The sequence below is a fragment of the Trichoplusia ni genome, chromosome 10 (assembly GCF_003590095.1).
Source record: "Trichoplusia ni isolate ovarian cell line Hi5 chromosome 10, tn1, whole genome shotgun sequence".
Taxonomy (NCBI): Eukaryota; Metazoa; Arthropoda; class Insecta; order Lepidoptera; family Noctuidae; genus Trichoplusia; species Trichoplusia ni.
Window position 1 is genome coordinate 8,448,871 of NC_039487.1, and position 18,999 is coordinate 8,467,869.

Genomic DNA, 18,999 nt, shown 5'->3' on the forward strand with positions numbered 1-18,999 from the left:
TATGGGCTTAGATCCCGTTGCCTTTCCCATGCGGGAAGAAAACAAAAAAAAAAACAAAACTGTCAAAACTAAAAACGAATGTCAAATAAAAGTTTATGCCAAAAAAATGCGAAGTGTGAACTGGGCAGTAAAGTGTACGACTTTTGCAGATTTACAGTTAATGATATTATTATTTTAACTTTATGCACATAATTCGTATTAATTAGAACTGCCTACAATCAAAGATATTACAATTAACAGTTATATCCTAATATTTAGTAGTAAAGAGACTTAAAATTTAAGAAAATGGGTGACAATTTCCAAAATAAAACCATGGCTCCTGTAATGATGGATTATGATTTTAAAGTTAAAACTCAAAACGAGCGTTCAAAAGTAGAGGATTTATTCGACTTCGAAGGTTGTAAAGTTGGTCGTGGCACCTATGGGCATGTGTATAAAGCGAGGCGTAAAGACGGATCTGATACAAAAGATTATGCGTTAAAGCAGATCGAAGGCACCGGTCTGTCAATGTCCGCTTGCAGAGAAATAGCGGTAAGTCCTTAAAAAATATTCTAAGTTACTATTGGCAAGAAAAATACCTGTTAATCAGAATTATAACCTACTGTAATGCATACGTCTAACATTTATATAAACAATAATTAATCAGAAGATATTAAATAAAAATAAAGCTGTATTTTGGTAAAGTTTCGTCGCGATTTTTCACACATTTTTATGATAGTATAGAAAAGTTATTACAAATATAATAAAAAGTGTGAAGAATTGTAATACCTTATCAAAACTCAACTCAAACTGTCATATACATAATAATAGTTTTTTTAATCATTGTTTTCAGTTGCTACGAGAATTAAAACATCCAAATGTAATAAACCTCATTAGAGTATTCCTGTCTCACACTGATCGAAAAGTATGGCTGCTATTTGACTATGCCGAACATGATCTATGGCATATCATCAAGTTCCATAGAGCAGCGAAAGCCAACAAAAAGTCTGTGATGGTGCCTAAAGGTATGGTGAAGAGTCTTCTCTATCAGATCTTGGATGGGATTCACTATTTACATTCCAATTGGGTTCTACATAGAGATTTGGTAAGATATTTAATTAAAATTATTTATTATGATTTTTTAGGAGTTTGGGCAGGGGCAGGCATAACTTAACAGCATAGAGTGAAAGTCACCTGCATTCTAAATACTTAAATCAGAGAGCTATATTAAAATATATCATTTGTAAACTCAAAACATTTCTTTTACCATCTTATATAAACAGATTCTCTCTATTTTCAGAAACCAGCTAATATCCTAGTGATGGGCGAAGGGCCAGAGAGAGGCCGAGTTAAAATAGCTGACATGGGTTTTGCAAGACTGTTTAATGCTCCCTTAAAGCCTCTTGCTGACTTAGATCCTGTAGTGGTCACATTCTGGTACAGAGCACCAGAATTGTTACTTGGAGCGAGACATTATACAAAGGCTATAGGTAAAACTCTTATTAAACTCTGTCTATTTCTGTAGAGATGTATTTAAGTATGTATGAGATCAATCCATTTTTAGCCCACCTTATATTGTCTTCTTTTGAAGAATCACCCATAATATAGGTTAGTAATCAGCATGTAACAGTAAAATGGGCTCTGGAAAACAGACTTTCGTATTCTATGCCTATTATTGTATGATTCATAAATTTGGATTGGGTTTGATAGTAAATCTTTATATAACCAAAAACAGGCATAACAAAGTATTTTTTTTTAATTTCTCTAGATATTTGGGCCATTGGCTGTATATTTGCGGAGCTATTAACATCCGAGCCTATATTCCACTGTCGTCAAGAAGACATAAAGACAAGCAACCCTTACCATCATGACCAGTTGGATAGGATATTCAATGTCATGGGATTCCCACAGGAGAAAGACTGGGAAGATATCAGGAAAATGCCTGAACATGCTACCTTAGTGAAAGATTTTAAGAGATCTAAGTAAGTTTTTATTTATATTAGTTTTATTAAAATCAATCCTACATGTATCTATCCTAAAGATAAAAGTTGACAATAATCGGTCTTAGTTAGAACTAAAACATTAAAGTTACGACTGTTATTTTTTATGAGTATGTGTGTATGTATGATTCTTATTAAGATACTTTCTTGAATGCTAATAATATTCTGCTTAATCTCCAATACATAGAAAAAACTGACTACATTTAATATTGACCTTAATGTTCTCATTTCCAGTTACCAGAACTGTTCACTTAGCAAGTATATGGACAGGCACAAAATTAAACCTGACAGCAAGGCATTCAGTTTGCTTCAACGCCTCTTGTTGATGGACCCCAATCGGAGGATAACATCAGAACAGGCTATGCAGGACCCATATTTCACTGAGGATCCACTTCCTACACAGGTAAATAGACTGACAGTTAAATACTTAACTTAGCCATGTATTGTTAGTAAGTGTCTATGAGACATTGGATTTAACATTTTCAAGTTCATATGGGCTGTGGGATTTGCTTGTTTAGTATGAAGTATGTTTCTGCAGTCTCTTTAATCTCAAATACAGAAGAATATGTATATTCAAACTTGTATAGATTGTGAAGATTTTTTTATGATATGGTAATAAATAGGCTAGATTTGAAATAATTTGAATAACCACCTCTTTTTTTTACGGAGGGCTCCCTTCCTGAATTATTAAGGAATCTCCTGCCTTCAATTTCGCCTATGCACTAAGAAAGGAATATTTTATTTCGTGTTTTTTATGTCGGTTTCCATCAACGAAGCCGTAAGCACACAAAAACAAATATGGTGGTCTTACCATATTTGTTTTTTGTCACTATTTTGCTCATTCAATCCATTTATCCATCCATTACAGGATGTTTTCGCCGGCTGTCCCATCCCATATCCGAAGAGAGAATTCTTGACCGATGACGATCAAGAAGATAAAAGTGATTCTAAGGCCCGACAGAATCAACAACAACAGCAGCAGACCAATGTAAGATATGTAATGTTCTTTTATGATTGGTACTAATAAAAAAGGCGTATTATCCTTAGTATTAGAAATATAGGTAAACCACATATGCTAACGAATTGAATATTATTTATTTAAATAAAATATATATAATATTAACCAGTAACCAGTTGCAATCAACGGATTTAAATAAAAAATATTTCATTGATTTAACAATTTTTGCCCGATTATAGGCCCGCGTCTCCTTAGGGGTATTTTTTTTGGGTTATTATTCCTAAGAATTATGTGACTTACGAGACCAATTGACACGTCTCTTATCTATCTGTCAATCTTTGCGCTTTTATAATATTACTTTTCAACTTATTACATAAACACATGTATTTTGTTATTTTAGACACAACAGAATCAAGTACAAGCGAATAGTCACGATCATGCTGCGAATAATGCTAAGAGAATGAGAATGTCAGGTATGTAGCTTGAGAATATAATTATTCTGTTATCTATTTACTTAATTACATAACTAAATAAATAAACAAACTCTGATTATCTGTAGTCTTCACATGACAACTTATTTTTTCCTTGCCTTAATTGCCTGTGCACAAGCCCATTAAACGACCTACATTTGCATACTTATAATGCTGCTGCCATTAACCTTTTTTGGCTCAAGAACACTTTAATTACAATAAATATTTTTTGCACCCTTTTTGGGCTTAAGAAGTCTTCTTCTTCTTCTTCTCTAGCCTACTGTGTCCCATTTCTGGGTAAAGGCCTCCCCAAATCCTTCCACTGAACTCTTAACTAAGCTTATTATTTTTTAGTTCGTGTGGCTCCCAGACTAATCTATGTAACCCTTCTGTCGAGGGACTTTCAGAAACATCCAATTGTCATTGACAGGGCATTGGCATATGGAGAGAACTATCAATATGAATTTAACCTTAACCTCATTTCCTGTATAAACATTCCAGGTCAGAATCAAGGCAACAACACAGGCGGTGGCGGTCAACAGGAGTTCCATCAACAACAACAGATGATGTTCGGCGGGCAGCAGCAAGGTGGCAGCTCGCAGCAACAGGGAAACTTCCAGCAACGGTTCTGATGGAACTGTGTGTTGGTTAGAGTATAGTATTGTGTGAATGTTAGAGACAAGTTAGTTTGAGGACTTGAAGATTGTAAAGCAGGTAGACGGGAAAAAAGTATATTTGAAATGTACTAAAAGATCAATAGGGAAGTTTCAGCTACTAAATACTATGTCCGAATAAATAACTATACGTGCGTCATTGTCCGCGCGGGATATCGATGTAAAGCATAATCCTGATTTTTTTGTAAGTTGATTAAAACAAATTCAATCGAAACTTTTTATCTCTCCAAGAACATGTGTTCAAAATTTTGATGACAATCGAATAACTATTATTTAACGTGAAAGCATTACAAAACATATGTACACATAATATACTTTAGTAGGGATATTATTTTAACATTAAATTTTTTTAAACTTCTCTGTAAATGATCCCAATTCAATGTAATATTTATGGGACCAAATGACAGTTATTTCACGTGAAATGAAAAGCATCAAGAAAATGCATTAAATCACTCAACCCGTTTCCAGTAGTGCTTGTTAAGTTAAATAAAAGCATCTTATTGTTGGATTTCAAACATAACCACATTTGTAAAACTTAGCACATAACAATGGAAAACTAGTTTTATTTGCAAAACTGTAGAAGATTCCTCAAAAAGTTTTGTGGCTTACTTTATATTTTTTAACCTGGTCGTCCTACTAAAGCGTTTGAGAGTTGTTAAGTAGAAGTTATAGCTAAGTAATGAAATAAAACATCTTATACTCACCCGGAACATATTTCTGGCCTGAATTTAAATTATAGAAACACTAGCTGTTGTCCGCGACTTCGTCCGCGTGGTTAGAAGATATAAGTTATAATTTATACCTGCCTTCTATCTATCTTGTAGGATTCAGTCAGCGTTTGCAATGTAAGCGCAAAAAATGTGTTTTTTTATGACCTCACATTAGAAACCTCAAAAATTGTAGCCTATGTGTTATTCTGATGTATAAGCTATATTGTGGTAAAGTTTCATTCAAATCCATTCAGTAGTTTTTACGTGAAAGAGTAACAAACATCCATACATCCATACTTACAAACTTTCGCCTTTATAATAGTAGTAGGATTAGAAGGCCTGAAAGTACAAGATTTGGATATCTCATTTTATTAGATGATTTCGAATCTCATCTCATAAAGTTTTGGTTGTATAATACTTTTTAAACCTTTTCTTTAAGGTGTCATTTATCTACAGGTGTCTTAAATATTATGTAAAATTAGCAAGACTGACATTTGTAAGTATTCCTAAGTGAATTCTCAGAATATTATAAAATAGTTCCTTAAAATGACTTGATGTAGATTTGTCTTACGAATTCCACTAAATATAGTTCAGATATAATGTTCCAGAAAGGGCAGGTCCTTATGCCACCAATAATAATATGTCAAATTCAATCAAATATAAATCCAATGTTAATGAATTAATAATTAAATAGTTCAAATTAAAAAAAGATGTACATGGTGTGACAAAAATGCGCGATGATTAATTAACACTATGAAATTAATAATTAATGGAAAATGTAACTGCCTAATTTATTAAATCTAATAATTTATTAACAATTAAGTATAACTACATCTTCTGGTAAATATTACAATTCTATGTCACACGTATTTTAGTTACAGCCTGTATATCTAAATGACATGTTTTGATGACTGTCGTGTCTTAAGGAATGTAATAACAGTACTTATGTAAATATAGAAATTAAGATTAATTTGTATAAAGTTCAATAAAATACTTGATTTGTTAAGACATTTTAAAAAGTATTTATTTTTATCCAGAAATAAGATAAAATATTTTTATGTACATTTTTGGACGGCATACACACAGTCTATGGTACATTTTTTGCTGAGGTATTAAAAATCTCATTTCATTGTAAAAATATTCTTATAAATATCAGTCGACAAAAATAGATTAAATCCATCGCTAATATAGATTTATATAGGTTATATAACTATTGTTACAACAAGAATTAAAGTATTATCGTAATAATCAAACATTTTATAAAGTATTCAAATAAGAAATATCCTCAGCAAAAGGTTTCTTAAGAACTTTTTATACAATAACTATGAACTTATCGATTTTTTTAACTCGATTTTTTTTTCATCTAATCGATTAGCTCTTAAACGTTATGTTGTAATAAAATACTTTACTACGACAATTCTTTCACCACAGATGATAGGCATCGATTGATCAGTTCACAAAAACATCTGTTTTAAACTATGCGTGTTCACATAGAAAAGTTAATTGTCATAATCATAGCAAAAACTTCCGATACATTCGAAGTATATTTGCATTATTATTGTTCGTTGGCTTCTATAGCCATTTATCGTAATTATAAATACGCTTAAAATGAACCATCTATAATCTAAACGTATTGGACAATCGCTAAGAAAAGTACAGTTAGCAAAACAGGGAGATACAGTATCGTCAAAATGAAATGTGTATCGGAAGGTAAAAATACATCAAGTTACTCAAAACCTATTTTAAATTGCCATTCAAATACATATTTTTTTAAACTATCATAACCTTTTAAAAAATCTGACAACCCTGTATACTTCATTTGCTAACCGTACTTGAGAAATATTAAATTATCACCTCTTTATACCCTCTAAGTTCAGTTAGGTAAAGCTGATAATTCGACAATAGTGCCACCGTTGTCGACGAAGTACTGTGCCTTGTTTAGTTCATCCCGTTTCAGTTTGTTGGAGTCCACTGTCTTGATGCGCGTGCGCAACCTACCGCAACGTCCATCCAGGACCTTTTCATACGCTGTAAGGTTAAAAGTATATTTTTGGTTTGTTATGTTACTTCTCTAATTTAAAGATTTTTTGCTAATTATTATATCTGCGCCTTGTCAAATGCCTAGTCTAGACTAGACTGCATAGGTCTGGTAAAGGAATCTAAGCCTGAGCTCAGGTAAATATAAGATATGACTCTCACTAAAGATTGCTATCATTGTATCACGGGGGTTTCACAAACATTCAACTCAAAGACACCCAGACTCAGAACAAGCATTAATGGATCACACAAATACTTGTCCTACGCGGGGATCGAACCTGCGACACATCGTGCAATCTAGGTTTAACCTTTATTTTTGTCAAAAGCTCGTTTGTAGACATTTAACAGTGACTTCCTTAACGGTAAGTAGGTAATTTGATTTGTATGTCTTACAACATTTGCTATATGTAAGTATGTGCTACTGCTATTGAACATTAATTTCAAGTTTGTTCAAACAGGTTAGCGATAAACAATCAATGTTCTTTCACAACAAGTCGTCCGTTATAACAGGTAAGTTGGTGAAAACACAGCTTATGTAGAGCCAATAACTTAGTTTTGTAAACGATATATTTTAAGTGGAATAATGTGCCGGCTAGTTTATACGCCCTGTTTACTACTTACGATGTTTCAACTGAATTCATTCATTGGCTGAGGAAATCGGTTTTTATGTTAACGCCAACACCTGTATGTGCAACATCGTTAATCGCTCAATAAATGCATTTGTTGGTCAAAAAAGTAGAGAAGACTGATGCAATCTATACCTACTAGTTTTTGCTTTAGTGTTACCTACTTAGGTACCTAATCATTTAAAGATAATGGTACAAAATACTTACAATCTTTTCTGTAGGAGTTGTGGCATGCCATATGACAGATCGACGGGAATCCCTTCAGGGTATCCGGGTTTAGGAATGTACTCGAAAGCGGTGCTGCACAAATTGGGTCCCTTCCTCTCTTGCAACCGTCTATACAAGCGTCGTACGTATTCTTTCTTGGTTTGATCTTACGCGTTCGCGTCGTTGTCGGCCTCCTTGTGGTCGTTGTTCTACTGGCCGGGTTCAAGTGCACGTTTGTGATAGAACCGCTGGGCGCCATCACACGGATTCTCAACGGGTACGGGGGACCGGACAAAATTGGCGTGTTCGGCGCATTTTGACAATTAGTATTTCTAACAGTCTGCGTCGTTCGAGGTGTTTGTGTAGACACTATGCGCACTGTTGACGGCACCGGAGTCGTTGACGTAGAGGGCGCAGCACGAGTTGTTTGAGTTGCAGCTGGTGAAATAATCACTGTAGAGGGCGTACGTGTAGTTGTATCTTGGACTCTAGTTGTTAACTGCGCCTCTCCTTGCACAGGTCCCGGGAGGCCTTGAATGTTTTGTGGAGCTTGTTGGTAGATTAAGAAATAATTCGACAGTGGCCCTCCAGTCGATGTTTCTGAATTTTGTTGCGGTATAGACGCTTGTATACCAATAGGTCTATTGAAATCTGGGATAAATTGTTGCGGTACCAGTTCCAGTCGTATTTGCTGCGACTGCGTTTGGGGAGCACCGCGAGGCGGTTGTGGCACTGATAAAGTGGTTTGTTGTATTTCTGGTTCAATGCTATATGGTTGTGATGCTATCGGGGGCGGTGGAGAGGACGAAAGCGTTGTCGACGGAGTAGTTGAAAACGTGACTGGTGAAGTCTGGAATGTAGAGGGCGTACTTTGATACGTCGAGAATGTACTTGCTAACGATGACGGAGGTAATGTTGTTGGGAATGATGACGGTGGCTCTGTTTGGAAAGTTGGAGCAAGCGTCGACGTCTGAGTATAATCCGCAGAAGTACTTGTAGTCGATATTTTTCTTGTAGGCGGTAAGGTTGACGCCTCGACCGGTGGGTAGGGGGTGGATGTCGGCAAAACAATTATTGGATTTGCTGTTGAAAACGGCGACTCACTCGAGAATATATCGGATATCGGTTTGACTGGATTTGTTGGAAACGGCGTGTCTGTTGAGAATATTTCCGATATCGGTTTTGGTTGGAAGCCATCATTGATAACGTTCGCCGAATACCATGATTCTGACAATGAGTCGGATATTTCAGCTCGGCATAGTTGTAACACTGAAAGAAGAAATAAATAAATAAGTAGGTGCATATTAGGTGCAATTAAGACATACAAGTGTCAAGGGTCCGCAATATCTTAACGTGTTCGAAACAATTTATAACAAATAAATTATAGATCTGAAATCTGATTTCATAACAACCAAGAACTTGTTATTATCTACCTAAATTAATAATAATTAATATAGAGAGCTAAATAATAATTTACATGAGATATTGGTAAATTATTAACAGCACGCTCTGAATAACTAATTGATAATTACTGTAAAAATTGCTCTTCCTACATTATTAAAACTGTAAACTAGTCTGTACACGGCAAAGTAACTTTATCAGAAAAAAAAAACAAAGATCCAGAAAGTTGGTACTATTGTGGAGGTTGTAGAAAAGAGACGCCGCTCTACATTGTACAGTGCTCTGTCTCGCTTGCACAATTGCAATAATATTACTTTAAGATGTGGTAGGCCCAGTGTCGAGTTGATTTACGCATATTTGCAACATCACATCCCGCCAACTCAGAACCAGTTCTCAAGGTCCGCTTTTTGCGAGTCCCGCCTTCAGAGAGGTCAAATACCTTTGTAGGGACATATCCCTTGTGCCGTTTCATTGAGTAAATCGCATGCTCTATATGTATTATACAATAGTGCGATCTGCGTCGATCCGATTCAACTTTCACAGTGCCCAGTCAACCGATGTTTTACAAACGCCGAAATTCTAATAAGTAATGTATTATGTATTTTAAATTATTGTTCAATGCATCGGTTATTTCAGGCAGGGAAGTGGCTCATTAGTATAATAAAGGAAAAACATTATTTGGGCATGTCCAGTATTTTTAATTTTACAGACATAGATATAAATAAATTGTTTTTTCTCTAACGTTTACTGTCTGATTATTTATTTCAATTATTCAAACCTATATCCTCCGTTCGTCGATAATCGATAAATATAGATTTAATTTTAGGAATTCCTATTATTAAAAACGAGTCACGTTCTTTGAGACTAAACAGTTGCCAAGTAAAAATATACACGTTTTGCATAGCGATCACAATTCAATAGCTTTAATGTGACAACCGACTCTACATTCTTAGCATTCGTCTAAAACCGTTAAATATTGTTTCCAGTAATCTAAGCCTACCCACATCAGCTTAAGGTACAATTTTGTAAAACGACGTTTTACTTTTCCTATTTTAGTGCAGTAGTTGAGTTGCTGCTACTTAAGGTAGGTATGTGATACAGCCTTGACGCCTACACTGATCAAAGTGATCAATCTAATTGATACTTTACTACATTGTGTTAAGACATAAAATATGTTTACAAGTTTATCAAATAGCCCATAAAAATAGAAGAGACAGTAAATATGTTTATGGCTTTTTCATGACCCGTGAAGTGTTCACTAAGTAAAGAGGTTTTATACAACAAGTTCCAGTAGATTTTCTAAGACGTTCTTTAGAATCAGAAAACTTAATTTGATATTGTTGATGTAGCCGGAAAGACTTCGTAAAGTTTTCTAAAAGCGAACAATGTATTAATTACATAATCGCAATCCTCAATTATGCGTTTTATGACTCTTTTCCGGATAAAAATTATATCGAAATATCGCTAATAGACCAAGTAGGGCCAACTTTCCTTTGTTTAATTGCAATTTTAATTCGTCGATAAAAGCTTAATGGACTAGGCCTATTACCAAGGTCATTCCTCATCAACAATGATGACCAGGACTTTTTCAGGATTATAATATCTCAGACGAAGAATATTCCAATAATTTTGACAAAACGGAATACAGAACCAAACATGCAAACTCAAAATAAGTACATGCTAACGGGATTCCTCAGTTAACCGTAGAAACGTGTCGTCCAAACTTGACTGTTGATAAACACACACATCAATATTGAAGCCGTTACGATAGGTACTACAAGTATCGTCAGCGTCAAAAGTCAATTAACACAAGACTTTTAAAACAATAGGGTATTTGACTCAATCTAATAAATCTGTTTGGTTCGTCAGATAGATTTCAGAAGATTTCGGTAGATTAAAAGGTCTTTTGATAATTAATTGTATGGTAATTTGGGCTAGAAGGATCAATTGCAGTACAAAGCATATTGGTAAGTGACATCTCGACGAGATTTTGCTTTACTGTATCCCTTTCATTTTTTGTTTACGAGCTAAAGGAAAAAAAAACATTATTTTTTCGAAAACCTATTATTGTATTATATCAACGAATACATTTCTCTTCATACTTTATCATTAACTGTACACAATAAAATTCATTAAATGTTTGATTTGATATTAGGTAACAAAATTGGCATAACACCTAAAGTTCATAGGGGAACTGAACTATAATTTGTACATATCGACGAAAATACACATACTTTGTAAACCTGATTTGTTTTTTTTTGCTTCTGACACTAATATTTACAGCAGCTGCATAATGAGGCAGTAAGGTTGATAATTGTATGCTTTTGCCAGTTACGGTGGCCATATAAATTATGACGATGTCGCGCCACAATATACCCATGTGTTCCGGTGACTAATATAAACTTTCTAATGTCAAATTGGATACAAACCTACTGCAAGTCCATTGCGACCCAGTTATAAACATTAACATGACATTGATGATGCTCCGAAAATAGTCTAAAAGTAGTAAAGTTTTAAGTAGAGTCGTCGGAAATGTAAAAACTAGTAGGTGTCACTTATTTAAGTGATAGACATCGGCTGACTGCATTGCTTGATAGCAAAACTAATGGAAAAGACTTAAAATCGCCAACCTCTTCACTTAACTTTTTAGATTATGTTACTATTCAATAATCACTGCAAAATATGATTATTTTTAAAATATGTCTTTTTAATTTCTGTTCGATTAAATACCTCTAATAGAATAAAGGAATCTACAAGTAGGTAATAAATTCTTGTTTAATAGTCGGAAGTATAGTCTAATAAGGAATATAATGGAGAGCGAGTCTACAACCAGTTATGTCTGTTTTCAAGTAATAAGAAAGGCATTCAAACTATTTAACGGTCATACATAACTCAAACAACATTGTTTGTTTTGAACACTTCGAAAACTGGACAAACGAGGCGATAATCAGGTTAAGTTACCAAATGCCTATAGGTAATAGACATGTTAATACTAGCTTAGTCTATTTTTAATGCGTGAACGAGTGAGCATTTTTTTCGTTTCGATACCTAATCGATTGCGTAGGATGATAATGTAATCGAGATTATAATTCGATTGTATGCATCGTTACCTTGTGGCGTTAAACTTGGGGTTATTAATATGAATGGTCATGGTACTAGTTCTTAATAAGCTTGTAATTGGAATAAGTACAAAGAAGTAAGATATCCTCACCACCCAATATTTTGTTTGCTAACATAAAGTTTAGTAACGCTAGCCCATATTTTTTGGTACGAATATGATTATAAAATGATACGTATACTGTACACTTTTCACGTGGGATAAGGTTGTCTCTACCCTGACAGTTTGAAATAACGTGGCCTAGTTTGTTGTCCAAGATATGATTAAATCACGCAAGTGTTATCACCACCCTTAATGTAAAGACTGATAGTTTTGGATGCATAAAGGGGCACTACACCACGTAGAGCGCCACTTGTCTTACGAAAATGCAACAATATTTAGGTGTTGGCAAACCTGATATAGAGTCCACATCATATGAATCATGACTTGAATAATAACTCAGTTTACAAAACAAATGACTGCAGGATGTCAAACCTGTTCCAGTTTGTTCTAATCGTTTCCCTTCATTTTATTACCTATTTACACTGTTAGCGGTATAAACTTGTTTGACTCTACATTTCTACAAAGGGAAAATATGCATCGGATAAAACAATGAGACGATTAGTAGTGGGAATGAATCGACAAGACAAGATGTCGTTGTAATAACATTGAAGTATACAAAGAACTAGCTTTCTTTAATGTATTTTTATGATTTCCAGTAAATGGTGATCGTATGTGACTTTCGTATGGGCTTGACGATTTTGATGTCTGTCTTCGAATTCTGGGATCCAAACACGAAAATAATCGACTAAATATTTGTGTCGTTATTGTTATGGCATGGTCACTAGAGATTTTCGATAACTTCTGAAATTAGTATATTTGTTTTTTTGAAAGATAATTATTAAATGACTCGACAGATTTCTACTGTATAAAACTCTACTGCTTACTACTACGACTTCCACCGACCCCGGTAACGTTTTCGGACAATCCCGCTGAAGAAGGTAAATAGCTACCGCTTGCTTCTACGACGACAACACAGCATGGTATGATCTTCCGTTCTCCAAACAAAGTTGGATGCTCAGAAGCGATTACTTTTTCTATCTTGATTGCTCTACATTTTCGCCTTTATCTCAAACCTCTTTTCATTTTCATTTAATCTTACGCTGATACGTCACAGACCTGAAGGTTACGCAAATATTTAGGCAGTCTTCTATCACAATAAAAACAACTATTATTTCCTTCCATCTGGTTCTGCAGCGACCGTATCTCAAAGGCAAATGACAATTTTAGAAGCAACAAAAAAAATTAAAATCAGGATTATGAATCTCTGATGTATATAGCGATTGCTGTTGACTAGTCAAAACAAGTTCCCGCTAATGACACCATTTATGACAACAACAGAAAAAATATACTATTGCCTTATGTTAATCCCACAAAAGGTAAAGTGTAGGTGTTGAATACAGACAAGTCTATTGCAATTGGTCTAGACATTAAATAGAAATATAAATTTGGAAACGGTGGGAATTCGTACTTAAAATTTAATTTAAAGCTTTTGTAGCCAAAACAAAAGAATATCATAAACTTCTTCCCGACAGAGTCGGGTAAAAAATACTCTAAGTTATAACAATCACTTGCGGATTAGTTTCCACTGCATAACGTTGTCTGCACGTACCGGTAGTACTTAGTTCCAATTGTTACATGATTGTGACTGAGCATTACTTTCAAAGCGTAACAAGCTTAAGTAATGTTAAATGTACCGTTGAAATACACCGATATTGATTCTTAGCTTTCCGATTCTGGGTGGTTTAGGAAATCAGGTATCGCTGCAAAGTACATAGGTAGTAATCAAAACGTAAGAGCAAAAGTACGATAAAAATAATACTATCAAACTGAGTCCCATATTATTTGTTTGTTTTTTACATAGTAAGTAATCTAACAGCCGCACGGCTGTGCTGATCTGCATAACAAGAATGATACTTAGGTAAATAACATTCTAAAGTTGATTAGGCATTGGCATGACATCAAAGGGCTATGCTATACGTCTACTATACAGCGTTCTTGGATACAAGCTGTGAGAGTATAAGCAATTGCAGGTCAATGTAATTTTATCTTAAGCTGCATCGTCATTAACTCTTGAGAGATAATTAAGGTAAAACTAGTAAATAATGTCGAAAATTTGAGAGATAAGACTGTTGTGAAATTAAACAAACTCTATAGATCTTCCTATACATTACGATTTTTTCTATAATATACTATGTCTATACATTCTGATTAGAAATTTCTATACAAAAGACGTTTTATAAATTATCTACTAAAATAACGAAATTCAAAAATACGTGCACCTTACAAGCAATAAACAAAAAATAAAATTATCTCATCGCACAAAAACAACACCACAGATAAAGATAAAACAAAACTCACGTCATAATCACACCACGAATTCTGTCATTTTCGAAAACGACCACTTTATCACTAGATCACCATCACCAAATGACTTAATGTACATCTACTTGATTTATATCGGGAGTACATTGAAGCGATATAAATCTAGTACGTATGGACATTATGAACATGGTAAAAAACTTACGAGTTAGAACGAAGAGCGGTCTCGCGCGTATGTATGCCATTCCGGTCGGACTGTGACGGTGTGGCGCGATGGCGGGTCGGCCGAAGTCCACAGCCGCGTTAATCCTACCACTGCCTTCGCTGTTGCGAACTCGACCGGGCTTGGCACTACTTGCCAGCTGTTTAAAAAACCGATGCGGATTGCATGCGTGATTGATGCGGCCTGTATATGTTGCTGCTTGTTTTTATGTTACACTGGATGTATGGATCTTGGGGGTTTTGGTACTTATTTTGATACTTGTACGCTTGATGAGGGTCAATATGCTTTATGGAGATTCGCTAGAAAGAGTTTGGTTATATCTACTAGGATAAAACTTGTCTTGTAGAAAATTTTGGTAAGCTGATTTTATGCATTATACCTAATTATGTGATGCTAAAATTTCCTTCTGATGCTGTAGAGAAGGAGATGAAAGGCGTAAAAAGGCACACTTATTATTATGGATATTGCATGTGTGCTAAAATGTTATGGTAAATCAGATTCTGTTGTTATAGAAAATAAGGTTGGTCAAGTGCGAGTCTAAGGGCTAAGGGTTCCGCAAGAATATTCTGTCGAGAAACTAAAATTAGGCTTGAGGTTCTCCCACCCATCCTCGGGTTAGAACAGACATACATTATCAGTGAAAATTTAATCTATCTAGATGTCAAGGTTCATTAGACCCTTGCTATGACTCTTGAGGTTGATGAGACATGACAGCCTAGTGACAGACGGCCAAAAAGAAGTGCCTTAGTAAAATAATAGCTATAATAATAATTGTTTTTGTTTGTATGTACGGAACCATAAAAACGCCCTAGAAGCGACGAAAGTTGGGAAATCTTTTCAAAGTCTTTCGACATTCTTTCTCACTGCAACTGATTTAATAAGTGACTAATAAAACTGTAGATTACTAACATAATATCTATAAATTATGAGTGGTAAAGTAAAATATGTAGGCAACATCTTCGCTTGCGCATTTAAGGAGAACAATCTTGGCTTACATATCTTGTCATGACTTTGTTTTTAAACTCATCGCTCAAATCAACTTAAAAACAAAATGCGACTTCCGCCAATGTAAAACAATTGAACCTGCTAAATCGAATATGTCGATAAAATATACGTAGATAAAGAACGAAGAGAAAGAATTTTAGAATTTTCTCTGGTTGATTTTCAGATCCTATGCATGTCCAAGGCAGTAAATAGTTAAAAAAAAAACATTAAACAAGTGCGAGTTGAACTCGCGTGAAGAGGGTTCCGTACGATGTTACCTATCATGTTTTTGGAGTTAAAAAATATGTTCTCACACATTCCACCTGCAAATGTAAGTTGGTACGCACAATATTGAGTGATTTACCATGTTATTTTAATATCATGGACTTCCTATAGGTTTTCCTATAATCTATAAAGAGAAAACTAATTTCTGTATTTTTTTCAAAATATTAGGTTCAGTAGTTTCGGAGATAAGGGGGGTAATGGTCAATTTTCGTCTATTTTCTTGAATAACTTAGAAACTATTTATTTTAAAATTACAAAAAAATACATTTAAGATCTTCTCAAGAAGACCTTTCATTTGATATGCCACACGATGCAGTTTTCAAGTTTACTTACATGAGGCCTTTATAGTCAACACTATAATATATTAATAATAGTCATATACATATAATAATGTGTTGACTCACGCGTACCTATTTATCGGGATTGCCCGACTAGTTTCGGACCCAACCGGAGTCCTTGACAATGACCATACTCTTCAAATACCTCTAAACCAACTAACTTAACCAAACAACCATATTTTTCTAAAAATGTAGGTATTATAGACGGCGAATGAAGAGAATATTAAATAGGTTCCGACTTTTTTTTTGAGAAACTAAACCCTACAATTCACAAAATTATAGATATAATTATAGATTAAATCAAACTCATTGTACTTATCTACTTCAAAAATAAAATAGGAGTACGCATTAGCCACGAGATTTGTTGAATGATGTCAGATTTACAAACCCCCATACATTTTTGGGGACCCTGACCTTTACGCATGTGAAGTAGTCTTCTTCTTTTTCGTACGGTTGATGCATATCTTGGTGATAGAGTTTTATGCCGCCTCATAGGCCTCGAACTTGACTTTACACGAGAAGTTCAAAAAGACATTGGTAAGCTTATTTTGCCAGTGCATATTAAAGTTAACATTTGAAGCTTAACAACATTTGATTTTAAAGTCCGTCCATCATACCACTAGACTATCATTGCTATAACAGCGCATGTGTCGCGTACCACATTTTGGGAGAGGCAGGCCCTGAAAGAAGCAGTGGCGGGAGCCCGGGACAGACATGTGTTCTACCGCCTGGATCTCGGTACACCACACATTTCTCTTAACATTCTCATCTTTGTTGAATACAGTTCTCTTAGATCTGGATCTTAAAAATACGGCAAGTCGGAGCCAGCTGAAACGCGCATGCCATCAAACGTTATAGCTAAAAATGTATTCTGTCTCAGTTCTGCTGATTTTCAAGCCAACAGTTCACTTTTCAGTTTCTGTTGCCAGTTGCCATACCTCCACAAATGGCTATCTTGTACGAAATTCAAATGTCACGGGTCGCTGAATAATTTTAATTATTTCTTGTCACATTCTTTCTTATTACTTGTGAATGATGATATTAAAATCGCTTGTTGTTTTTGTAGTGCATCCACCGACATATGGTTATTAACATTTATAATTATGTATGTGGTTTTCACGAAGTCACGTGGCAGTCGGCCCAGCAATGTCTCTTAGTCGCAGTACTCCGTATGACTACACCCCGGAAAAAATCTTACCGATATTGGTGTGTCCTTTTATACAAACTCATATTGAATATAAACGACTTACATATTTCAGTGGTGAATTTGATTTGGCAATCATTATTGTTGTTTTACAATCGTTTTTGGTCGCGTATAAACAGAGCCCGGCTTCGCTATTTACTGTAAATTGGATTAAAATAAAAAATATTTGTATTTTCCTAAGCATTTCATGTTTAAAATTTAATTGTATTGACAGTGAGTATTCAGAACCGTACAGAATTTCCAATTATGGTGTTGGCAAAATGCTTAGGAAAATATGAATAGTGTTATTTTAATCCAATTTCCATTCATTCATCGGCCATTGTTAATAGCGGATTTTTAGCCCGGGTACCTAAACAAATTTATTACAAGTATTCAGTGGATATCAGTGTTAAAGTTATTATATTGCTTTCATAGCTGCAATAAGTAAAACTGAGTCCATTACAAATTGGTGACGTCACTAATGAAAACAATGTAAGTTGGCATTGGATTTCAGTAAAAAAGGACTGTCGTATTCTATAAGACCCGTAGATTAATGGTAAAGTATTGTAGACTCATTCGTATGTTAAATGAATTAATATTTTAATAAACTCGACTGCACTTAACTTAACTTAACTACCATCATGAACAGCATACCAAGATGCAATTTACTTACAGTGACTGGCTCGAAAAAAGTTCCAAGACAATCTTGCTGCAACTTCAGAAAAAATTGCAAAAGTCGACAACAAAACCGTTCCATTTGTGTTCATGAGTTTTGTTGCCGTCAGTACCTACGTAGATATAGTTTTCATCACAGACATTATAAATATAGTGTTGTGTTCCGCGTTCTTATTCAGAGTTTGTCTTTTGAAGTAAAGGTTAGCAAGTAACTTAAATAATTTAAGTGTAGCTTACAAGTATAATTTTAATTTTCTTCTCGTTATTATTTATATGGGTGAGTAATGGTGGTCGCGCCATATCTATTGTAAAAGCTGTTTGTGTAATCTAGAAAGTGTGCTTAATTAAAATAATGAAATTCAGTTCATTCAAATTAAATTCCTGTTAATTAGTACGACAGTCTAATTTTCCGCAATTTAATTATTTTTGCACCGAACAAGTATTGACAACCAGAAGTGCTTCGTGAATTTATTATATCCGTGTGGATGCGAAGAGTTTAATTACGATGTCAAATAAATAATCATTAAATATCAAGAGGTTTTAATATGAAATATCCGTGTTTTTACAACGCCCAAGAAATAAACCTTAATAACGATTGTAAATGGTTTCTTAAAGACCTAGTATAATTATAGTGAACTTGAATGGAAAAAGGGGAAACAATCCCGCGAATCTTTAAGAGGTAATAAACGAAGCACCCTAGCACCATGTCCTGTCGAAGTTGTGAAAGAGGGATGAGCTGTGTTTTACTGCATCTTCCAATATTTCAAAAA

General features: G+C 34.6%; 2 protein-coding genes across 2 annotated transcripts; one reads left to right on the plus strand and one right to left on the minus strand.

Moving 5' to 3' along the window:
* Positions 1–61: 61 nt before the first annotated feature.
* LOC113497991 (cyclin-dependent kinase 8-like) lies at positions 62–4,862 on the plus strand. Its single transcript, XM_026877849.1, has 8 exons — positions 62–531; positions 833–1,084; positions 1,280–1,469; positions 1,748–1,961; positions 2,214–2,382; positions 2,848–2,967; positions 3,338–3,410; positions 3,909–4,862. Exons 1-8 carry the CDS (start codon positions 286–288, stop codon positions 4,037–4,039), a joined length of 1,395 nt encoding a protein of 464 aa, XP_026733650.1. The 5' UTR covers positions 62–285; the 3' UTR covers positions 4,040–4,862.
* A 1,289-nt stretch (positions 4,863–6,151) lies between these two features.
* LOC113498237 (mucin-2-like) lies at positions 6,152–14,919 on the minus strand. The gene is made up of 3 exons (XM_026878176.1): positions 14,747–14,919; positions 7,662–8,930; positions 6,152–6,819 (listed from the first exon to the last, which is right to left on the minus strand). The coding sequence occupies exons 1-3, from the start codon at positions 14,784–14,786 to the stop codon at positions 6,665–6,667; spliced, it is 1,464 nt and encodes a 487-aa protein (XP_026733977.1). The 5' UTR covers positions 14,787–14,919; the 3' UTR covers positions 6,152–6,664.
* Positions 14,920–18,999: the final 4,080 nt, after the last annotated feature.